This window comes from Oreochromis niloticus, linkage group LG17 (genome assembly GCF_001858045.2).
Source record: "Oreochromis niloticus isolate F11D_XX linkage group LG17, O_niloticus_UMD_NMBU, whole genome shotgun sequence".
Lineage (NCBI taxonomy): Eukaryota > Metazoa > Chordata > Actinopteri > Cichliformes > Cichlidae > Oreochromis > Oreochromis niloticus.
This window is the reverse complement of record NC_031981.2, coordinates 10,968,690-10,994,018: the sequence shown is the minus strand read 5'-3', so window position 1 is coordinate 10,994,018 and position 25,329 is coordinate 10,968,690. Positions and strand designations below refer to the sequence as shown.

The 25,329-nt window shown below is 39.4% G+C and overlaps 1 protein-coding gene across 1 annotated transcript; it reads right to left on the bottom strand.

Moving 5' to 3' along the window:
* Positions 1-465: 465 nt before the first annotated feature.
* On the bottom strand, positions 466-25,067 carry ube2h (ubiquitin-conjugating enzyme E2H (UBC8 homolog, yeast)). The gene is made up of 7 exons (XM_003445007.5): positions 24,762-25,067; positions 9,856-9,932; positions 8,788-8,862; positions 8,658-8,697; positions 7,272-7,324; positions 5,279-5,407; positions 466-5,119 (listed from the first exon to the last, which is right to left on the bottom strand). Exons 1-7 carry the CDS (start codon positions 24,812-24,814, stop codon positions 4,995-4,997), a joined length of 552 nt encoding a protein of 183 aa, XP_003445055.1. The 5' UTR covers positions 24,815-25,067; the 3' UTR covers positions 466-4,994.
* Positions 25,068-25,329: the final 262 nt, after the last annotated feature.

Below are 25,329 nucleotides of genomic sequence, written 5' to 3'. Positions count from 1 at the left end.
TATTCTTCTCACTTTAACAGATGAAAATAAACTAGTGAGATGGGAAAATGTTCATTTTTTCATTTAGTTGCATGATAATTCTGCACACTAATAGTTGCCAAATAATTCTGCTCATATATATATATATATATATATTCTCTTAAAGACAAAACCTCACTTTTACTTTCTTAAACATTCAGGTTTAGGTTCATTAACATTTGGATTGACCGAGTGCACTGTAGTTGTTCAATAATGAAATTAATCCTCAGAAATACAGCTTGCCTAATAATTGTGCACATAGTGTAATTGTAATGAATTGCTACCACTGGATTGGCTTATAAAATACTTGTATTGATGAGCAGCTGAACAGGTGTACCTAACAAAGTGACCAGTAGGTATGTCTCTGGAGTTTAAAGTGCACAATTTCTCTCAGGAAAATGTGCACAGATAAAATCGCACAATAATCACCCTCAGACAAAGACCATCTATACACATTGAATGTTTTATTAAAAAAGAAGTTATAACAGTTTATTTTATACACAACTATTTATGAGGTTATAAGCCTATTAATAGAGAGCATCTGTCATTTTTGACAAGCATGCCCACTTCACAATGAAAAAAAACCAAAAAAACCAAAAAACATGAGGGCAGAGAAGGTGGAAAAAATAAAACAAAGAATGGATTTACTGAAACAAACCAAAATAAAAAAAATAAAAAAAAACCTTTTGACTTTTAAACCCTCGAGTATCACACACTAGGTACCAAATACATAGTTTCTATTAAAACAAAACTGCTGTTTTCCATGCTGCGTGTGCCTGCTAAATCCCCTGATGGCAGCGGTCGGCCAGCGCAGGGAACAAATCCACACAAGCACAAGACAGGATGGGAGGTGAGCCTCGACTCCACACCAGAAGCATGCAACTGCTCGAGGAGATACAGTCAACACATGGGGGGAGGTGACTTTACAGGATGAGGGTTCCGGTTCTTTGCAGCTGTGCTGATAAAATAGAGAAAGGGCCTTGGAAGTCTTGTCTACAGATGAATAGACCAGTCACTTCACTCAAATCCTTCATCCTTATTGTATGCAGCAGGTTCTGGGAGAGGAGTGTGGTTATAGTTGTAGGACTGTAGCCCAGCTCTGGACTTCCTGTGCAGGTTTACAGTCACAATTGTGATGCTCTGTGAATCCTAGCATCTAAGATATAGATGTGCGGAGTCTCTGTTTAAACCTGCAAGCTTGTTGTGTCAAAGAAGTGAATGGGGAAAAAGCCAAAAGGATATTAAATAAAAGCAAAATAAAAATGCTTTAATCTTTAAAGAAATAATCTAGAATTCAAGTTGCAGTGGGAAGTGTAATCATTCACTGGCTTTAGGATGTCTTCTTTAGTTCTTAAGTTAAAGATAACTCGAATTTAAAAAAAAAAAAAAAAAAAAAAAAAAAAGGCAGCTATCAGTAAAATAAGATTGGCCATTGAGAAGATAGTTTACCAGAGGAACACCAGGCCACAGCTGAGTATCTCATCAATTTATTGCAAATAATCCTGACAACCAATCTTATGATTTTTGGAGGGGGGTGGGGCAAGACAAAAGAAGATAAAAATTAACTATTAACTCCCTGTAGCACTGCTGCATCATAATGTGCCATTTTTATTACAATTGTCACCTTCGATCTAGTACATTATTAGTACAATACTGCACAGATGTCAAGTAAAACAAGATTTCTGAGTTGCTTTTTACAAAAACCCCCCCAAAAACCTTAACATGAAATTCTTATCAGTATAGCTGAACCATAGCTAAACCAACAGGGACCAAGTTTAAAACCCTTAAAAAAAAGAAAAAAAAGAAGGGGGTCCCTCTCTGTGCGAATACACAATTTTTCTTTTTTCTTTATTTTGCTGTATAAGAGGGAGGGGGGGAGAAAAAACAAACAAACACACACACACACACACACACACCATGGGTAAGGTTTAGCTTTTGATGTGCATCACAAACCTCACCACAAAATAATGTATAACATTCACTTTGCTTTCAACTGCCTTGAATGTGTCAACTATAGCAAAGGTTAGCTCTGCTGAGAGCTACCCCAAGCTGACATTCAAAACTTCCTCAGGGCGGATTAAAGAAATAACAATCCCGGGTTCAAAGCGGTCAAACTGAACAGATAAATTAAAAACAAACCATGGAGGCGTCTGCACTCAAAAGAGCACAGAACTATGTTATAGATCATGCTTATAGAGAAAACCCAACGTCTTGAAAAGGGCTGAACCACACTTTTGATTTCAGTACAGTTAGATCTATCAGGCTCACTACAGGTCATCCTAGATTCAAATCTCTCTCACACTCACACACACACACCCCTGTACAACTCTGAATCTGAAAGATGATGATGAGCAGGCATGTTTATGGGGCATCTCACATATAACCACAAAACAGACTAAGAATCAGATGACGCATCGATGCTTTATCAGGTAAGTATACCAAACTATGTAACGCTATCTGTAATACAGCCATGTAGCAAATGTTTAGTTGAAGTCGGTAAAACTAACTATCGTGACATGTCAAAAACACTGCTCAACAAACATTAGCATGATTTCCATCCTTTCATTATCACCTGGGTGAAAATGTTAATCACTATCCAAGATACAGCCCAACTGAATTTCAAACCTGAGCCATACAAGTCTAACAATCCTACATTAGCTCAAATAAACCCTATTGCCATTCGCAGCCCTGGGTAATTCCCCTAATTGTCAGACTGAAAATTTAGACGTCCAATCACAAATTGTATAGGATCAAACCGCAGAAACAGGAGAAGATGGTAGGTTAAAGTGATGTGCCTTTTTAGTTTTTAAATGAATGACCTTCATGGCTTTTTGAAGACGTGGTTTTTGTGGACTTCCTTTTTATGATGAGGCACAGAAGAGGGAGTCGAAATCAGAGGTGATGAGGTGACCTCCCAAGTGAAACTCTGCCTTGAATCTTTCACTTGGGATCCACAATCCGCCACAAAGCGACCAGTGATTCTTACTGCAATCTAAGAAGTGAATACATTTCAAGGTTTTCTAGGTAGTCCGTCTGCCGCGTTAGCCTCCGTGAGCAACACTAAGTCAGTGTTTTTGGGTTAACACTGAATTTTCATGAGGCTACAGAGAGGTGTCTTTTCACTGTACAAGGTATACGCTGTACAAAAAACAAAACAAAACAAAAAAAACAACCAAGATTTTAAAAAAAAAACAAACCAAGCGTGCTGACCCCCCCCCAACTGGGGGAAAAAATGGCAAGAAATTAAAGTACGGAAAAAAAACAAGTGTCAAAACTCAAAAATGTGACTGCAATTCCTTTCCACGCATCATAGATGGACATCTTCACCTGCCACAGTCCACAGTGAATAACACAAGGTGTGTTCCTTTGTTTGATTTTAAAGTTAGGAACTCAGATCTGTACAGTTTAGTTATCATGTACAGGGCTCGTATTTCGTAATCCACTCGACACCACCGGGGTTACGTACCAGTCAGACCAACATGGAGAGCATGCATTGGAGCAAATCCCGAGTAACAGTGGAATGTGAGGAAGACTGATACAACACTAACCTCAGTAGGGAGGGGGACAAATTACTCTTTAATTTCACTCAGATCCACTCAGTAACCATATGACCATTTTTTGTTGCTTTTTACTGAGATTAAAACAGACTTGAATGCTGTTCCTTTTAAAAAATATTTATATAGTCAGCAAAGTTCCCCAGGACCAATAACGCTACTAGAAATGCGTTTCCAAAACACAAATACAGCTGATTGTAAAACAGAGGCCTCCCTTCACAATGACACAGTCTGGTGCTCGTGTGTTTGAGGTGACTCCTGATGTGGAGTATAAAATGCATACAGTCAGATGGTTAAAGTGTAGCTCTGGTCTATTTTTAGTTCCCAAAATACCAAGAGAGTCTGACCAGAATGCCCACAAAAGAAAACCTATATTAGAGCTACCTTCTGTCTTCACTGCCTGTGTGCGCTGGTCTTACATGTACAGTTTGTGCAGCTAGCATACATTGTACAAAACAGATCTTTAGTTTGTTGCTTATAATGCATTACGTTGGATTCTCACATTAAACATGTAGTTTCACATAGTGAGGACATTACATGAAAAGGCTGCTCTAAATGCTCGCTTTGATACGTTTTTGTTTTCCTACTCTTGGCTCTGCATGATGTACACGGCTCTGGCTAGGAGCACAAGAAGCTCCACCTGCTGTTTATCATGGGCAGCCAATCATAAGGAGGCTGACTTAAAGGGAGAGCAGCTAAAACAGGTCAGCAAACGTATACAGGCGGCTGCAGGTCAACAGAGTAACAAAGAGTAATGTAACAGGCCATGTAGAATCTGAACTGAATGATAAAAAAAAAACCCCAAAACTATTTCATATTCTCATAATATGTTTTAAGAGATATGCTTAAGAGGTATTCCAGGTTGATTTGTTAGCGTCTATTGGCACTGCACTTCATATAAAATGTGCTCGGACACTTGTGTGTCACTGTGTGCATTTAAAAAACAAAACAAACCCCCCAAAAATGTGGTGATGTATACCAGAGAGGGCAAGTAAGACCTAACCTGCTCTGATGGGGACCAACTAACAAAAATGGTCAGAGTCAACTGGTATTATGGGAAAAGAAAGGAAATTATATGTCACTGAGGTTAAAAGGGAAGTTTTATGAAGTGGATTTGTGTAGAGAAATCAGATGTTCACATGGAAGCTTCTTAGATGACGCACCACACAAATGAGCAGACTGACAGGCAGAGAACGTGGATGCGTGTGAGGAGAAACGGCTACAGAATGGGAGGGGAGGTCAAACACACCAAAGGCTATATATCCATAAAAATCCTTGTTTAGTAGTAATAATAATAATAAAAAAATCAACTTGTTTAAATATGAATATTATAAGTCTGCTTTCTCATGGTTAGGAAATCAAATATAGTCTCTGTGGGGGTTAAGGGGGGGCAGGGGGCGGGATGGGGGAACCCTCCTATTACTACAACTCCATGTCCTGGGCCTCGTCTTCTGAGAAGTCAGACATGGAGCTTTCAGATGAAGAGTCGCCTGCCCCCTCTTCCTGCTCCTTCAGAGCCTCCTCTGTTGCATATTTCTGAATGTACTCTGTGGAAGGAAATAGAGAAAACAGATTTAAAAGGTGAGACGGCTGGTCTGCAATGAAAAAGGCAAACCTCCTGAAAGGAAAATACTTCTACAAATTTATATTCTGCTGGATAAAAAAAAATGGATTGCTGCAGGCAGCATATTTTCATTAGGTTGAACCTTTGATTTTCTGCTTGTACTCCTCTGGCCGATGAAGGTACATGGCAGCTGCATCTCCGTTCAGGGGATCAATGGGGTTTGGGTAGGCCAGCAGTTGGGGCAGGAACGACTCAAAGATGTTGGTCAAATCTGAGGAAAAAGGAAACATTATCACTTTACCCAAGGAAAGAAATTAGTTCTTTCTAGTTACTAAGCAATTATTTTGGTAATGCATCAAGACAGTTGTTTGAAGAGTTTTTTTTAAGCATCTCTAAATGGATGGGGTGAGAGCATCATAGCTTTACATGCAGTTTTATGTACTGGTTACGACTGAAGTTCTAGAGTCACCAGGAAAACCTGATTTTAAAATGGCGCTTTAGAATTTATGTATTTTTTACAAATAATTCTTAAAATTTTGTTTTCCTTTCCAAGACACAGATCTATCATTCATGTTTAAAGTTACATAACACTGCAGCTTCATTAATCCACACTGCCAACATAATCTGGCTTATCCCAACAAAGCCCTGGGAAAAAAAAGAAGCTAATTCACATTAGATATGGTAAACCAAGAAACACAGACGTACACTTACCTACATTTTTACTTTAATAATGATTAGAGATGCCTGGTCTGATGCTCTAATGTGTGCATGCGTTAATTCAACAATCCAGAGGTTTATGTGTTTCACAGAACTCTCCAATACTCTCATTGTGTACCATGTCTCTCCACTGGATACTCTACCATTGCCTTTGAAAGTGGACTGCTCCAACTCCAGGTTGACAGTTTTAGGGTTTGCCCCCAACGCATGTAACCTTATAAAGCTCTTCGATATGAACTGGTGTTCATTTAATCGCTGTTATTTTCGGGCAACTCGTAAATGTAACCTCTAATCTGAATAAATCTGGTAAAGAAATGTCATTCCGTTATGTGCCCAATAAACATTTGGGTGCTCTTGTTGAGTCACCATGTCATAGCTTAGTTTAGCTTAATTTAAAAAGGGTCAGTTGGGGATGAACTCGAAATTCTGAGCTTGATAAACTCACACAGGAAAAAACAAATAAAAACAAAACAAAACAAAACAACCACTTTTCACTAGGTCTCAGCTAGTTCTCTCAGAGCTGAGGGAGAGCACAAAACCTGAGATGACACTTTCATCTCCTAGGTGTCACTGTTGGGTCCATTTATGTAAGGAAAGCAAATACTCCCCCAGTTCTTTTCCACTGTTTTTGGTTTTTACAAGATTAAATCAAATGTTTTTGCTCCCTCTTCCTTTGTATAGGCTCATTACACAATGCTTGGCTGACTGGCCTATTCCTGTCATTTGGCTTATTTCTGTGGGGTTTGTTTTGTTGTTTTTGTTTTTTTGTTTGTTTTTTTAAAACATCCGACAGAACAAAACCTACAGTAATCCACACAAATGCAAACATTCGCTGGAAAATAATAAAGACCAAATGAATTCTCAGTTCATTTTTATTGGTTCTCTAAATAGCATTTAGGGTTTCAGTATTCTCCTGAGTAGGAACACGAGCTAAAATAAATACCAAGGGATGCCGGAACATCTGCTAGGTATATTACTGTAAAGTCATTTATACTACTCAACAGCTATTTTAACTCTGTGAAGTGGTTGTTATGGGAAATTAATGGGGAATTTTACTGAGAGAAGGGCACAGGAACGTCAGGGAAGCAGGGAGACCAGCAACAGTGAGGAAAAGTAACTGAGTGAGTATAATTGCTCCCATCAAGTATATGTGGGCATATCTTCCACAGCTGACAGATAATAACTCACTCCTGTTGAAGGTGACTGTTTTCTGACCTTGCTGGTTGAGAGTATTACCTTGTTAGTGCTCACTTTTCTCCACAGTAAGTAGATTAAAGAGCAACAGTACACCATTTGCTAAAGAGGAGACGCCAGTATTTATTTTGTGCGGATGGCACTGTGTCCAGTTCTTCACACATAATCACACGACCCTCAGAGAGGGAACTCAATACAGACACATACAGAGCGTAGTCACTCACCATAAAGGGCTGTCCATGTCTGGTTGATGACATCTAAGCACACCGTTCCTGATCTGGGAAACAGAGAGGGAAAAGAGAGTTACAGGTTAAAAGGCCGAAGGCAGGCAAGGAGGAATCTGTGTATGTTGCTACGCAGAGTTTTTCTTTTTTCTACAAGAGGGCCAGCCTGTTTTGAAAATGTCTTCACATTTGTTAAGAGAAATGCAAAATTAGATGCAACAGGTGTACTTCCCACCAGCTTTGGAGTAAACTGTGAGCATTCAACTGTACATTTCCTGTCAATTCTGAAAGTTGTGATATATCATGTGACCAGAACGGCCTGTCCCTACTAAATATATAACTAAAACCAAGTTGCTGTGTAAGTTCATGTCAAGTTTCAGTAATTTAAGCTTTAGATTGTTATTGTTGACATGGTCCTAGCCACAGATCAACAGTTATATAAATGCACTTATTACAGATCTTACCCACTGGCTAATAAAATGTTTCTATTAAACTTGCCATCATTTGCTGATGAGAACAGCCTGGATGCCCTGCTATTTTTGGTATTTGAAACGCTACACTGTCACATATGGGGAGGAGGCACAAGTTTTTCCTGCTCATCAGGTCCTCCCACGGACCCACCTTTATGGACAGTGGATTTACGGACTCAGAAAAGCAAAGAGCTTGACCAAGCAGGTACAAATGCACTTACCAACATAAGCAAAGAAAAACACAGCAATTCTGAATTTTTTGGTCAATGTTAAGTTTGGCCAATATTTTTCTGCTTCTCTTTTTTGCCATCATTTTTTGGTGCCCAAAGATTACTGGAAATCACAGTGAAACAATATTACTGGTATTTATATGGTGCTTTTCTTTATTTGACCACTCAAAGCTAGTCCAATCCACTGTTCATCTTTGTACAAGTGCTTTTAACCTAACGTTCGCACACTCGCACTCTTACGGATGCACCTTGGGGCAACTCACAGTTGTACAGTGTCTTGCTAAAGGATACTTCGACGTGCACACTAGAGGAGCCGGGGATTGAACCACCGACCTTCCGATTGGTAGATGAGCTACTCTACCTACTGCCCTTTCAATCTAACTCAAACATTTTCAGACGTTAATTTTGTCGTCTATGAACATTAAGCATAAAATGAACGTGATGGCCATTGGCACTGCTATAACTGAGTTAGGTTAATCCTTTTCACATTTTAACATGAACATTTTCAAAACAATGAAAATAGAAGAAGACTTGAAACAAAACATAGCAAAATACTAATAAATTAAATCAAGATTTTTAGTGTATTCTATTAAAGGCATGACAATATACAAATATGAACTCTTGAGCTTCAATACTTGCATTAATAGTCTGAAATGGTGCAGCATACATGACTGAAATCAACTTACGCTTCATCAATGTTGGGATGAAAAATCTTGTTCATGAATCCTGAAAAAGACATGAAATAAGTTAGGACAATGCTAAAAACTAAAATTAAGACTAATAAGTCTGGATGTAAAGTAGAGTTAGAGTTCGTACCTATTGATGGCGATTTGAATGGGTATTTATCAGGAAGATCTACTCGCACTTTCCACACGCCTCCCTCATACGGTGCTGTACATAAGGAGGGGACACAGAAACATAACAAAAGAACAAAGCTGAGTGCAGACGACAGACTTTTATTCGCCTCAACATCATCTTCCATCCTTCGTGTATTTAAATGGATTTAAAAACAAGTGTTATAATCAATTTTCTCTGCTACACATGAGCGTCCCTCATCGCGTCTCTGTCATTTTATGCAGTAATGCACTTCAGCCCAGGAGAAATCTTTACTTCCAAATCACTTCAAATAATACGCTGACATCAAAGAGGAAGCAACTCGGATTCTGTGGGGGTGTTTGGTGCTTGCCCAAAATAGCTGTGTGTAACAGGACCCTCATGTGCTGTGCTGAAACTGAGAAGCACATACATGACAGATAACGCACATGATGGTTGAGCAGCAATGGGCACAACAGTTCCCCTTTATTTGGCATTGTTTCGAGGCAACATAAACAGGGTCAAACACACACTTCCCCTCTTTGCTGATGCGTAAGTGACAGTGGTTTTAGTGTGACAGATGTTACAAGTAGCATATGAAAGAAGTATTTCCTGCTGATGAGGCCACACTCCTCATCCAAATTCCCCTCAAGCCTGTTCAAGTCTAGCTCCTTTCCGTTTTACACTTTGTGGCCTCAGCTCTAGTTTTGCGTTTTGCGTTTCTTGCCTGCTGTGAAAAAGCTCCTTTATGTTCTAAACAAAGAGACTGACTGATACTCCTGCAGTGGCTGCTCTCACAAACACATTTACTGTCACTTCATGCTCTGGAGATCAATCTTAACATCTCATTTGTTTTTATGGCGATGGCACTCATGTTAATAGCTGGTTTAAAATACATTAAAATGCTTGCTTAATAGTACAGCATTCAAGGAAAAAGAGGTACCCTGGATGAAAATAACCCCTAAATTATTTTAGAACATGTTACTGAGTAAGAAGAAGGAATATTCAAAGTGTCTGTGGAATGAGAAAAAACAAAACAAACAAAAAAAAAATGAAAGGAGAAAATCTTACTTCCTTGTGGTCCAAAAAACTTCACTACAAATTCATTGAGTCCACTGAGGATGGTGACTTCATGCTTGCTCTCGATGCTGTAGGACAGTTAAGGAGAATTGCTTCACGACAGCATACACATAAACAAACACAGACCTGCAGGACTGATTCTTTAATTTGGCTTCTGTAGAAACAGTCAGTGAGCTGTGGTTGCTTCCTGTGTAATATATCATCACATATTTTCCAGCATGGTAGACCAATGCACAAGAATAACCTGACTGGTTTCCTCTCTCCTACCTGACATGATTGTCTGTATCAGTGTGAATTATGAAGACTAAAAAGAGGAATGACAGCTTTTGACAAATGATAATAATTTTATTGTTTTAATCCATAATCCTGGAGAGGCGTTATCTATGGCAACTAATAGCTCAATGCCATGTCCCTCCGGACACTGAATTAACATCAGGATGCCGACTGAAGTGTTCACCCATCCTTCATCTGCTAACTATTCCAAGTCTCTTTTCCATGTGTGACTCTCCATGAGCACCTTGGCTTTCTAGAACTTGATATTACCACACATACTTCTGACAAAACACAGTACTCGCTGTATGCATGTGTACAAACTGAAATGCGAATTTTAGTCACTTGTCATAGTTGTAACTGATGGAGCTGACAGCCCAGCAGTCCAAAATATACAGTTAATACTGGTAATATCAGAAAAGGAGGTTTCTATAGTGTCATATGTTGCTGAAAAACCTATATATATTGTTGAGCATTATTGGTGCCTTCACAGATGTGAAAGCTACCCATGTGAGCTGCACTAATGCTCCCAGGGAGTCTTTCATACGGTGGTGAAAACCTCCATGGGATGCTTTTTATACCCAGTCATGTCACTAATGAGCCCAATTAGCTATGAGATGTTTGAGATGAGATGTATTTTTCACAATCCAGCTCAATGTTTTCAGCCTAAACTTGTTTCTGGGATCAAACTAAAACAATATGTATACATTTGATGTGTTGTCTGAAGTTTCATTTACAAATATTTGCAAAAACAATGATTTCCTGTTTTTACCATGAGCCAGGTTTTTGTTTGTTTTTGTTTTTTAAAAGAAAGGTGTTAGTAAATAAAACAGCCTGTGTTTTCATCTGCTACTCCAGTCATAGCTATAATTATGACATAGATAAAGTCTTTAAAAAAAAAGAAAGAAAAAAGAAATAGTGACCTCACATTACAGATGGATATAAGTGCTTATCACACGAGCATTCTGGATCACCGCTGTTTTTACAAAACCAAAAAGAAATCACTTTGCCTAAATGTGACCAAAGGGGATCATAATAAAAACACGAATCACCGTTTTCCACAGCGAACAGAAGCAGCTGTCTTGTTGATCCTGATTTAGTGTGGATCTAATTAGCAGCATCACTGACCCCGAAGGGTTAAATCAAACTGAAGGTTATTTTAAGTTCTGGTAGAGACTCTTAGGAGCAGATTGAATCCCTGGCTTCAACAAGGAAATGTGTCATTTTCAGACAGAAGAGGAACCTCTCTGTTCTGACTCGCACTGGAGTCAAGTAAGCATTATGAGGGTCTCTGATGTAAAATCCAAGGCGAACTAAATACTCATCTAAAGGTCACTAGGAAAACATAAACAAGCCCAGTGTCTAAAGAAACACAACTCCTGCATCATATTTCAGTGCTGCTCACACATGCATAATTCCTCATTTTATTCTAGTTCTGCTCTTTATCTAAGGGCATTTACACATCTAAAAGCTATATAAGATAAGGCAGCAGCGACAAGGAACAGGACGATTCAGACTGTGTGTTGTGGTATGGAACAGAAACTGTGAGGTGTGGTGGGTGATAAGCAAATTATGGGGCGAAAACAACAGTAACTACACTGCATACTGACTGACACTGGCCAGTCTAACTAGGAAGGCAGAGAAAAATCGACCCTGCTATATGATGTCACACTTACCTAAATTACAACAAAATAGAAATGCAAATGTAAGGGTCCTGATGACCTATAAATATTAAACTGTTGAGTAAGTTTAATATGTCATAGAGTAAGATAATGCTAACAGACACCAATGACATGTAACTTCCTTTCATCCATCTAAAATCTATCAGTTTTCATCTAATAAGGAAACAGCATTCACATGTAGCCACAGATTCACCCAGTTTCAGCATCTGTCAGCAGCAGCTTCTCCCAGACCAAGTTGGATTTGAATTTCAATGACTGTGGTTATAATTTCTATTGTAAAATTAAAAGACAAAAATATGAATTACATGAATGCAATATGAATTCCAGCTTTTTAATTTAGGCTAAAAAGGCTAAAGCATAGAGTACACTTGACCCACTGACTGATTCAGTTAACCTAAAGATGAAGGAAAGAAGAATCTCAAAGATCTCAAAGAAGAATCTCTCTCAGACACAAGCTCAAAACTAATATCACTTTGATGCGATTCTTTCCATCTGTCTGGTCTAACCCAATAGCCTTTTCTACCCAATAAATAACTATAGGTCTCTGTTGACAATGTTCTCACACTACAGAAAAGGAGTTTGGCATGTCTGTAAGAACAGAGGGAAGTTGTAAATTCCCCAACTGTTTGATGGATTGAGATGGAATGTGAAAAACACAGCCAACCAACTTACTAGCTTAACTGAGCTCAACTCTAGATTTGTTTTTGTTTTTTTGTTTGTTGAAGTAGACCGTGTTCAGATTTGGCAAGTAAGTCGAATAAACAATGTAAACAAGCACAGAAACACTGAGGAAATAGAACCTCTGCAACATTTACATGTGTATCCCTTTAAGAACATGTGACTGATTTGTGTGCATTAGATGTAACATGAGATACTTTGTATCCTTAACATCTTGAAAACGATGGTAAGACACACTTTGATCACAAAAGGCTCTAAAGGTATAAGCATGCGGTGTAAAAGCACAACACACTTAAATGTTGCACCTCATCTTAAGAGGTTATAATATGAAGTGCTAAAATAAATAAGCGGGAACTAAAATATAACTAAATAATTTGTCACCCAGCATGGGTAAACTCAAATACCCAAACAGAATTAATGGAAAAAGGACAATTAACTACAGAGTTATATAATTTCTTGTGCCGCCTCCACGCAAAGATAGTCTGTCCAACCCTTCACCTTGGATTTATATAGTTAAAATCACATAAACAGGTAAGTCAATAAATATAATCCAACACACAGAGCCCAATCAAGCTAGGAGAACATACATAAATCCACAGATCACAGGAAGCCTTGAACTGTAACCTAAATTCCTTTGTTAACACAGTGTCACTACCAGACTTTATTATGAGGATATACTGACTTCAACATGCCAGCTCACTCTTTAATAACACAGTGTAGACATGAAAAAAAAGCAATGAAAAAAAAGGTATAAAAGAGCTCCTCTCAGACTAAAAATTACCTTGTTACTCCAGGACTAAGGTCAGTGTTGTCCTGATATTTCTTCTGTAGCCTATAAAGCACATTTTAAATACTTAAATGTAAAAATATGCAGTAAATAGCATTTACAGTTGTGGTCTAGACATGTCTTGTTTTCTTTCTGGTCCACTCAGGCCTCTATCCCTGTCTGACCCAGGATCAAAATATCCCCTCGCAACCAGCCTCGTTCCAAGTACAGAAAACAAACACGACGGAGAATCATAAACAGCATACTGTCAAACAATGTGGCGTCAAATATGCTCAAACATTTCTCTCTTGGAGACAGCAGTTGTTGATCTAGTGATGGGAGGCACTGGCTATTTTCAAAGCATGTTCCTGTCTCTTGCCGTTTTTGAACAGCAGGGGTCGAGGAAAAGCCAATTCCATTCATCTGATCCAATTCATATGTGGCATCAAAGGATAATGACGTGCAATCCAATCAAACAATCAAACTGACTGCACAGGTCAGTTATTTACAGTTTTGCCTGAAACTACCAGGATTTCAGCCTTAATTACATAAACTGTGACTTGAGCTTCATCCAAGTCAGAATTATAAATCACATGCAATCTGACTAAGCTAATAACATGCACACTGTTTTACCTTACACGTCATCAACATGCCAGGCTAGAAAAAGTATGGGATCCTCTGCACCAACAACTCGACCACAAGCACAAACGAGAGTCAGAGAGTTTGGAAGTTTAAATATGCCCTTACCTGTAAATGAATGGGATATAAAACCTGCTATTGGAGCTCGAAAGACTAAAGCAGCAGCTACTCTAAAGACTTGGGTGTTCATCAATCTATAATAACATTTCCTAAAACAACCCCCCTCCCCCATAAGACTGAAAAATATTTTCTACCTGGGATGTTGCTTTAAGTCCTAATTTTCCACCATGCAACCACACTAATGATTTCCATTCACCATTTGTTCTACCTGTCATATGGACAGCTAGCCATTGCTCGGTTGAGTCATTTTATTATTGCGTCACAGATCAACAGGTGCACGTATCTCTACCTTTGTAGCCTGGTGTGCGTTTTTGTCTCAAGAGCAGAAACATCTAGCGGACGCAGTTTTCTTCCATATTTGGTAAAGCACTGTTCTTTTTGGAGGATGTTGAAGGTGGTCCCTTTTAGATGTTAAATCTTTGATGAGGCCAACATACACAGTGGTGTGAAAAAGTGTTTGCCTCCTTCCTGATTTCTTAGCGTTTTGCATATTTGTCACACTTACATGTTTCAGAACATCAAACTAATTTTAACATTAGACAAAGCTAAACTGAGTAAATATAAAATGCAGTTTTTAAATGAGGATTTCATTGATTGAGGGAGAAAAGTCATCCAAGCCTACCTGGTCCCGTGTGAAGAAGTAATTGCAAACCTCGTTAAACTGTAATTAACCACATTTTTTGGATATCTGAGTTCCGTTTCACTAAACACACCCAGGCGTGATTACTTGCAGACCTGTTGAATCAAGGAAATAGAACCTGTCTGACAAAGTGCAGGAGGCTAAAAGATCTCAAAAAAACAACACACTGGGCAATGATCTAGCGAAGCACCTGAGAAATAAGGTCACTGACATCTATCAGTCTGGAAAGGATTACAAGGCCATATCTAAGGCTTTGGGACTTCAGTGAACCACGGTGAGAGCCTTTATACACAAATGCAGAAAACTTGGAACAGTGGTGAAGCTTCCCAGGAGTCGACATCTCATCCAGGAGGTCCCAAAGACCCCAAAACAACATCCAAAGAACTGCTAGCCTCACTTGCTTCAGGTAAGGTCAGTGTTCATGACTCCACCATAAGAAAGAGACTGGTCAAAAATGGCTGCATGGCAGAGGTCCAAGACAAAAAGCACTGACCAAAAAGAACATAAAGGCCCGTCTCAGTTTTGCCAGACAACATGTTGATGATCCTCAAGACTTTTGAGAAAATATTCTCTGGACTGACGAGACAAAAGCTGAACTTTTAGGAAGGTGCATGTCCCCTTACATCTGGCGTAAAAGTAACACAGCATTTCAGAAAATCATCATCATCATACCAACAGCAAATTACGGTGGTTGTAGTGTGATGGTCTGGTGTGATGTTTTGCCGCCTCAGGACCCGGAAGACCTGCTGTGGTAAATGGAACCTGAATTCTGCTGTGTACCAAAACATCCTGAAAGACAATGTCCGGCTATCTGTTTGTGACCTCAAGCTGAAGTGGACTTTGGGTTCTGCAGCAGGAAAATAATCCAAAACACACCAGCGAATTAATTCCACCTCTGAATAGCTTAAGAAAAGCAAAAAACAAATTGAAGACTTTGGAATAGCCCAGACAAAGTTTTGACTTAAATCTGATTGAGATGCCTTAAAAATGCAGTTCATGCTCGAAAACCCAACAATGTGGCTGAATTACAACAATTCTGCACAGACAAGTAGGATAAAATTCCTCCATAGCGCTGGAAAATATAGCAGCTATTCCTGCTAAGAGTGGCCCAACCAGTTATTAGGTTTAGAGGTCACTTTTTCCACACAGGGCCATGTAGGGCTTTTTTTCCCCTTAATAATAAGAAGTTGCATTTTGTGCCATCTTGTGTTATCTTTGTCTATTATTTAAATGTGTTTGATGCTCTGAAACATTTGTGACAAACAGTTAAAACAGAAAATCAGGAAGGGGCAAACACCTTTTCACACCACTGTAGCCCTTGCTCTCAGACATGTCCAGGCTCATCCAGCTGTTGTGCGTACAAGGAAACCTAACATGGCAATGCTAAAGCGATACAACACCTTTATATAACTTCAAAATTTAGACTGGTATTACCACAAAGGATATGACACAGCACTAGAAGAAATGAATGATTGTCCTAAAATTCCTCCTCATCAGTAAGTAAGAATCAGACTTCGGAATGTGGTAAAAATTATAGAAAATTGTTGAAGCGAAAGGATCAGAGGCAAGTTGTAAAGTAGTGAAGTGAAAGATATCACGCTACAAATTCCTTTTTCAATGAAAAACTTACAAAGAGAGTACCATATTTATATTTCTTTGTTTGGAGATGAGGAACTCTAAGAAAGTCATCTCTACATTACTTCACTCCCTCAGACACAGACTGTAGCAAAAAATATACAATCAAAGGCCTTGGAGATGAAAGGCAGGAAATATAGCAGCTGCCCTCAGGGTGTATGCAATAGGTAGGCTTCCTATACCGAGAGACAAATATAAACTACCGAAAGAAACACACATTCACACCCATTAACCACTAGATGTAGAAAACTATTATTTCTATGAATACAAGCTGCAATTTGCAGAAAAACAGACAGCAACCACATTTAGCTGAAAAACACAGAAACAGACAACAAAGTCAATGTGACCAACAAGACTGTTCCACCTATTTAAAAATGGATTGAGAGACATGAATTAGGCATGTGAGCACGTGAGACCATGAGTGTTTACTTCTTTGAAAATCTCTGCCAGCATACAACTTTATCTGTACATGTGCATTGTTCCTGCTAAAGTCCAGTGTTTAAATCTGGATGTGTTTGTGCATTCAACTTTGTATGTATTAGTGCACCGTGCCGAGCCGAGCAAGATTACTGTGTGACCTCCACTACACTCTGCTGCCTGAAAACAGAGGCAGCTACTGTAGCACAGCAACCATCCTGCCACTGCAGGCAGAGCGAGTGATAGGCAGGGTGTTTCTGAGAGAGAGTGATTTAATCAACTCAACACCAAACAAACACTGTTCTCCCCTTGCAGCCATCACCACAAAACCTCACTGACCTACAGTCTCCCTCTTACCCTGAGGTAAACACTTTCCCCAAGTAGGGTATTTTCCGATATTGCTCATTAAGAAAAGACAAATTAAAAAAACACAAAAGCAAAAAACAAATGTAGCTTGGTGTTAATGGGGATTTGAAGCCTGAAAAAACAAAACTAAAATTAAAATACAAAACAAACAAACAACAACAAAAAACCCCAAAAAACTAAAACCCCAGCTCATCGACTCTGTAGACAGATAATCCTGTGAATACATGGTCAGCTAAAGAGGAATGAAAATGAGAACGGAACCAGGCCTGCAGCTGCAATTCAACTAGTCTACAGATGGCTCAAAACCACCCTTTTATTTACAAGAGTGATACGACACAGAGTATCTTTCCACTCCCATTTTATATCTAACAAGATGTAAATAATTAATCTATATAATATGTAAACTTGCCAGTTGCTTTACTGGCTCATAAAATGACATGAACTCTCTGTTAAATCTAATCCAACGCAGAACACATTAAGTAAGAGTTCTTCAGAGTGTCTGCAAAGTAAAACAAGCCAAACAAAAAAAGTCAAATGAAATATTATTATTATTATCATTATTCACTACTTGAACAATCCTGTAGAGATATACACCAGAAATGCTGGCAGATATGCTTCCACGCTTGTGCACCGAGGCAGACTCTGCTCACCAGGTTACAAAGATTGCAAGGTACACAACAAGGGGAACTGAAGTACACAGTGAATCAGAACAACAGCAACATAAATTAAATAGTAAACCAAACATTTTACTAATATGAGAATTTGATTTGCACCAAATTCATTTTGATTCAAATTGTTCCTGAAACTGTGAATGCTGTAGGTAAAAACCTCTGGTGCTACAATGTCACTGATAATTCGTTTCAAACTACACCAGTAATGTGGAAGCAGATAGGTTAGCCGTCTGCTTATTTCATGTCTTTCCAACGTCTCACTAAGAATAGAAGGAATCTCTGTGTCCCTCACCTTCTCTCAGTGTCATTTTTTTGCATAGTTTCTCCACTTTATTATTGGGCATTTCGAACCCCCTTTCTAGACAAATGCAGAGAGCCAGAATATACCACAACAGCATTATGGCTCACTCCACCAGAGCACTTGAAAAAAAAAAAAAGCTATGTTAGCTTAACTATCTGCTTAAATAACAAGCAAAATAAGCTGGCATCCACACTACTGCTGCAGTGGGTACAACACAGCTGAATGCGTTTTGGGTGCAGACTGGCTCTTTGGGAGCAAAGACGATGATTGATAATTACGGTGACTGAAGGTGGCTGTTACTAATACCAGATGTCAAAACAGTTAGTGAACTGCATTCCTGCTATAGATAAAATATGTCACTATTTGTTAAGCTGCACACTATACTTTACTACTCTATAGTTATTTACACATACTAATATGTGCTTCTTTCAAGTACAGCACCTTTGGGGGGCAGCAAACATCTACATGGGTCTGAATTTAATATTTTATATTCAAAAGTTAATTTTTTTTCATGATAAAATCAGACTAAATATTCTGTCTGTGTTACTTACTGAAAAAACACAACCATTTAACTCATGGCCATATGGTGATCTATTTTACACTGTAAAATTTATAGATAACAGCCTAACATGCAAGCTGTTAGGCACACAGCTAAATTTAAAAAAAAAAAAGGGGGGGGGGGTAATTCACATTTAAAAGGCTAAACAATGCAAAAGGTACATCTGCTCAATGGTAACAGGTTGCACCTTGGACAGGCGCAGGTCTAGTTGTGCTTCAGAAAAACAAAGAAGCATTCTTTTACACCCACCACAAAATGAGCATGTTGGAAATGTTGAATGGAAATGGCTATCCTTTGCTTTTTTTTTGTCGTTTAAATCTCAAGTGTGGTGTTATTCAGCAAAGCTGGGCTTAAGCTGTCTGTTTTAGAATCAGCTCCGGCTCCTTCTGACACATAAAGAGTCTGAATGCTGATGGAGGGCCGGTGTGTGGGGCCTGTGCAAAAGAAAATCTTGCAGCAGGCTTTACATATCAATGGACATATGCCCCCAAAGGCCTGACTCAACTGAAATCCGAGTGTAAATGTCTGGTAGCTGTTAAGTAGCACACTCACTGGAAGGTGGACGGGAAATAAATTAAAAATAAATATGTCTGTTTTATTTCTGCTTCAAAGATCCAAGGTCTATAATTTTACACATTTAACAGGACTGCTTTCTCAAATATGCACAATCATTTGCTCCTGAGGATAATAAACCTTGGGCAAACCTTTTCAACATAATACAGATTTCAAATTTCACCATATGTAAAAGCCATCTGCACAAGACAACAACTTGCACTTGCAGCAAAATTGAAAATCTCTTTTTTTTACCCTTACTCATTTAGTAATAAACCGTAAATAGCCAGCTCAACATGCAAGAGTTAGCCAAATGTATTATTCACTTTGCAATGCAGATTTGGTTTCCATGAGATGCAAGTCTCAATATACCGATGGCTACCTCCCAGTGTGAGAGCCGGAGGAGCTCAGAATTGAGCAGACTAAGTTCTTTGTCTTCACTGGTGAGAGATGAGAGCCCACCCACTGCAATCAAATGTGAATCCTTCAGCTGCTCCTCCTCTCAGCCCTTCACTAAATCAACAGTCTATTTACAGCAGTAGTGACAGAGTCTGTGTGTGCGCACGTGCATTTGAGCTACGTGCATGCACATACAAATGAGTTGATCATTAATGAACACAAAACTGAGCTAGGGCAAGAAAAACAATGGCCTGGATCTGAAGCAGCAGTCTAATGAGAAAATCTAATAAACAAGATGTGCTGCTTATTGTACGGAGAAAAACACAAAAAAATTCAAGAGACATTTTCAGGAAATGGCTAAGGTGAAATTCGCTTTAGTTAGAGAAACGCGCGGGGTTAATTTTATCAACTTGACACAGACGAGAAATGAACAGCAGCAGATTAGCACAGCGAGGCAAGTATAGGGTGTGTAAGTATAGGTTGCATTTTTTTGATAAGGGCCTGTTACTTTATATGCAGGCTAATTTAGAGCAAATAAAAGCTGTAGTGGTTTTACTGCAACATTTAAACAAGTAGATCCAGCGGCTCTGGCCTATATGACCGAACTTAGTTACCCCATTGTCACTCCTTTGATTTTCCACACTAAAGCACCTCTGCATGTGAGTGACAGAGCCAGGCTGAACTCCCAAATGCTAGGGGGAAAAAAAAAAAAAATCATGCGAAACAAAGAGAGGAACTTCAGTCCATCTGTTTTTCCAAGGGAACGCAGCCATGCGTGCAGGAAGCTTCGCTGTATGCACTATGGGATTAACAGTGAGGGCCTCAAATCTCCTACTGTCAGCGATGCCTTGCTCCTGGACCCCCAAAACAGGACTGTCAATCAATGTGGCGCCTCCTGAATAGTAGGGGCCTCATACACAATTGACTTTGTTACCTTGCATTCATTCACAAACTCCTAAAAACGATAAAAAGCAGGAGCTCGGTTGGATGATGTGTGTTAAAGACACCTGCAGTGACACAGGCAAAGTTATGCACCAAATGTAAATAAAGACAATAAAAATTGTGTCAACTGACAGCATCATGCACGTGGTTCAACACCCACAAAATCTTGACAAGACTTATATTTAATCGAATTTTAAATTCGATTCGATTTTTTTTGTATGCTTTCAGATATTTTGCCTTTGGGGTTAATAGTATGGTGAGTAACTGAGGCAAAGGACAACTGTGCTTAACACTTTTTATACCTACAGTACATCACATTATCTTGCAACCACAATTAAAATAAAATTGTGGTTAGCAAGTTTTCTATGAACTTCTTTGTGTCAACTACTGTGTAGTTATTCCAGTCCAGTAACAAAGCATGCTGGTAGCTTATGCAACTTCCTCATCAGACCAGGGCATTCCACATTTTGCTCATGGGTTCATTGTGCCATCCATTTAATCAGTCAGGAAAGAGCATACAACTGCTGGCTCCTTCCCTACAATAAACTGCATCTAGTTAGTTCAGTCCAGCAATAATAGCACTGAGTGCAGTTTAGCTGCCCGTGACTGTGTGACATGGCCTGACACAGCAGCAGGAGGTAGAGAGGGAGGGGTGGGTCACAGGGGCTTCTCTAAATGGGAAACACAAAAGAACCTACTGCTGATGCTGTCCGGATGTCATTCTACAAGGGCACAATGGGCCAAAAAAACTAAGCAGAGAGGAGATAAAGCTCAGGATTGGTATTACACTTAGCAAGGGAGGAGGGATGCTTTGGAGAGGACAATCAAAAAAACAAACAAACAAAAAAAAACTGTCCCATGAATCTGGACAAGTGAATACCATCAGGATTGCTGCCTAAAAAGTTACTTAAAAAAATAATTTAAAAAAAGTCTAAAAATGTGAGCTCTCCTTGAAAACTGCAAGTTGAGAGGTGTGATGTGCAACACCTTTATCACCTGATTCAATATAAAAGGAAGTATATGCTAATGTTGACATCAGGTATTATGATGAATACTGGGGCAGATTAAAGCCTCTGACACCCCTCTGCGCAACTCTTAGCAGACTTGAATAAAAATTGCTGGTGGCCATGCTCCAGAGAGCCCTTCCAGCAGGAACTGAAAGGTTGAAAAGTACAGCTGGGATGTCATTTTGAGGACATCAGATGTCCTAACATCCCCTCTGATAGAGGGAAATTTTATTTACAGCAGAATATACACCTCAAGTCTTTACATCTCATATTAATTAAATTTTTACCGCCTAGAGAAGAGACATTTTAAAACTCTTCTCTGTTGGTTTTCCCATTTTTAATTAAATAAACAATTTTGCAGTGTGTTAACTGAAAGGCATACAAGGAATTTGTCAGACCGATTTCGTAACAAATACATTAGATAAATTAGCATTGACACATGTAAAGATGTCCAAGTCTTATTGTTGGTCAATTATATGCCAAGCAAAAGCAAGAGAAGAAAATAATAAGAGCCTTGTTAAAATGGCCTGTTTTAGCATGCACAATAGGCTTAGCGCTTTGTAATTCACCTGTGCTCAAATTCCAGGAGCTTTCCACCTGAAAGTCTTTGTAAAACAACAAGACCAATAAAGAATATATGCAAATAACAGCACAACTTCCTCCACAATATGTGCAGTCAATCCCACACAACAGGCTGAATGTAAAGCTCTTAGAAGTGACACACTGTGCTAAGCTCCTTCAAGAACATTGTGTTCTACACCAAAATCAGCCCGACCGAGACCAAGACAGAATACCAAATGTCAAGAGGTTATCCAGATAATAGGAAATTAATGTTAATTTAATGTTTAAGAAATCCAGTTTGTCAAGAATCGGTCAATAAATATTGTCTCATATTGTATAGGAGGGAACGAACTAGCAGGAAGACGCATTACAGTGGAAAGTCAGTGTAAACTAACGCTTAATGTCTTCTCTATGAATATTTTACAGAATTGTACAAAGAGTAGTGAGTACTAGCATATAAAAGCAGGCTGCAGAGTATTGGCTGGCTTGGGACAAAGCTTAACTGAGTGGTGCTACATGTTAAGGTCATTCTGACATTTATTTTCACGAATTCCCGCACGGCCTCCGTTCTAGATTCACAGCTCTCCGGTGGCCAACGCAAATTAATGTGCAAGGCCTCTCAGAACCTGCCTGTGTCTAAAAGCCAGTGTGAGTTTCAGGTTTTGGTTACACTAGGGGGAGATGTATTGATAGCAAGCACAGAAACAGGTTCTTATTGATAGTTTAGAAGAAGGGCCTACTAGAATCTGGAGACCTGCCCGCTCAGGACCGAATCCAACTCTTTAAGATCTACATTTAAAACACACATAGCTGTCATTCTTAACACTTGCTGACCACTAGTCTTGGATGGTATGTTTAAACACTCAGGTCACTGTACAAAACTGAGCAGGTGGTATTTAGCAAACCTGCTCTTGCCTGTCAGTGAAGTAGCTCAAGAAGGAGAGGGGTTTTACTACACTGCAATGCTTTGTGTGTGGGTGTGTGTGTCCACACTACAACCTTTACAACTCTTGTTCTGTCCGTTTCAGCACCCTGTCACAGTTGCTACACCCTACACATAAATGGTGTCGAGCGGGGGAAGAATAAACTTGCTCAAACAAGCAAAATGTCCAAGGCATTAAGCCAAAAATGACAAAACAAGTAGATAAAAAAAAAAGATGTGTAGATGTGTTTTCACATACTCATCACCAATCTCTGACTGTAGTAAAAAAAAATAAAAAATAAAAAATGCTATAAATAGTATTCAAAGAGTCGTATATTATTGGTCTACAAGCAGAAATAACTCAATTAAGCCCAAGCTTGAAAACAAAAACAAAACAAACAACACACTGTCAATATTTTATTTTTTAAACTATTAGTTTGAAGCTGTTGGGGCAACTTCCCCTTGTTTAATTCTGACCAGCCCCCTTCTAACCCCATATTTGCAAAGCTTTTACTGCCATCCCATCAGCTGTTCTAAGTCCCTCCCTCATGTGGTTTCCGGCTAGTAACAGGCTACCCAATCATTAAGCTGGCTTCCACTGTGCTGGGACAAAAACAAAACTACTTGTTCATACTGTTCCTTCTGGAACATTGTATGGACTGGAAATCTGACGTTATGATTCACTTTTATAACTGCTTCTGTCAGCCCTGAGTGAAGCTAAACAAATAAAGCAGTGGTGCAAGAGTAAACATGGTGACAACGACTTGAAAAGCAGAACACACTAGATGCTGCCAAAAAGTTCAAACATTCCACAGTGAAAACGACTGTAGGGGACTTGACACCTGCTGTACCACGTAACAGCTGCCACACTCAGTTTCAAATCCAATATGTCCAAAACTACACGTTAACACCCATCGAAAATGAGACAAGTTAGTACTGCATGCATTTGCCTGTTGACACTGAAGTACAGTGAGAGACACTGATCAGGTGGCCATTTTGATGCTGAAATTAACCAACTGACTAGCACGCCAGTTCAACAACGCTCGTTACAGGTCTTCTTGTCAAGTGGCAGATGCAATAACACACATACCAAACCCTTAGTGGGGTTACAAAGCAAAGCTTGGTAGACCCGGATCGCTATACACGCAGCAATAACGCCAACGTCTTGCGACTAGAACAAAAGCAGCAGCGTTCTCAGTTGGGCTTACGTTATGTAAACAAGGTTCTGTGTAAGCGTGTGAAAGGGGCAGTATGATTTTAATTCCCGTCATAAAACAGAGGAGTGAACAAAGAAACCAAATTGCCACAAGGTGTTTTAGGTAGTCTACCTCTGCTACATCTGTTGGTGGTGTAGCAAAACATTTCTGTAAAAGGAGAAAAACGTCGGCGTCTGTGCGGATATTGCAGTAATTTTCAGAGCTGGAGAGCAAGCTCTAGACAGCTAATGTTAGTTACAAAGAAATAATATTGCGATGAAAAAAAAAATGCCGAAAGGACCTGTGACCGATCTGATTAGCTAATACAGCTGTCCCGATAAGCGACTGAAGGTTCGCAGGACAGAAATAGCTAACACTTGGCTTTGCTAGCAAAATGTTGTTTACACAAAACACCAGTCATTCACTGTGAAAGCATTTTCTGCTTGAGGGGGGTTTCAAGAAAAACAAGCAGCACCAATAAATAGAGTTCACTCATATAACGTTGACACACTGTTCAGCACATAGCTGACCAGACAGCGATTGAGAGACTGTTGTTTATGTTCAGAAAGGATACAGTTTCACCACATCGGTATCCATTCGCCTTTTACCCGGACTTGGAGACGACATTTTTGCTTCTTCCACCGAAGAACACCAGTGAGAAAGCTGAAAGCTAGCCCCCCCGGAACGCTAGACAGTCTAGCAAACGGTACTATCCGAAAGTTAACATTTGCCTCCAGAAATGCTCACAGCGAGACGTCTTCCCACTTCAACGTATCTCTGCCCTAATGAGTAGCTGAGCTGTCGCTAGACCTCTGCCGTTCACTGCCTCTCAACGATATGACCATGGTTCCGACATCGGGATCCCTCCGCGAATGACGTCATATTATGTGCGACCTAAACGTCACCATAAATGGCCATGTTTGTAGTTTTATCCAAAACATCATTGTTTTTAATATTTAAGTTTCATTTGGAAACACGTACATGCCTGTTTTTACAGTTAAAAACAGATATTGGAAAAATTATTTCAAGATGTTCAGGATATCCTAATTGCTCGAGCAGTGGCTCGGCTCCACCAGACTGTCACCCCCACATGTTGGCTCTCAGGACTTCCACCCCAAAATGTCTGGCAAGAGCTGACAGTC

Bases quoted from the DNA above. Each gene is read 5' to 3' on its own strand.
- ube2h (XM_003445007.5), bottom strand. From the start codon at position 24,814: ATGTCGTCTCCAAGTCCGGGTAAAAGGCGAATGGATACCGATGTGGTG. The intron at 8,698-8,787 runs GTACGAACTCTA...TGTCTTTTTCAG, and splicing joins ATTCAAATCGCCATCAATAG to GATTCATGAACAAGATTTTT. The intron at 5,408-7,271 runs GTGAGTGACTAC...CTTTTTCCTCAG, and splicing joins GACATGGACAGCCCTTTATG to ATTTGACCAACATCTTTGAG.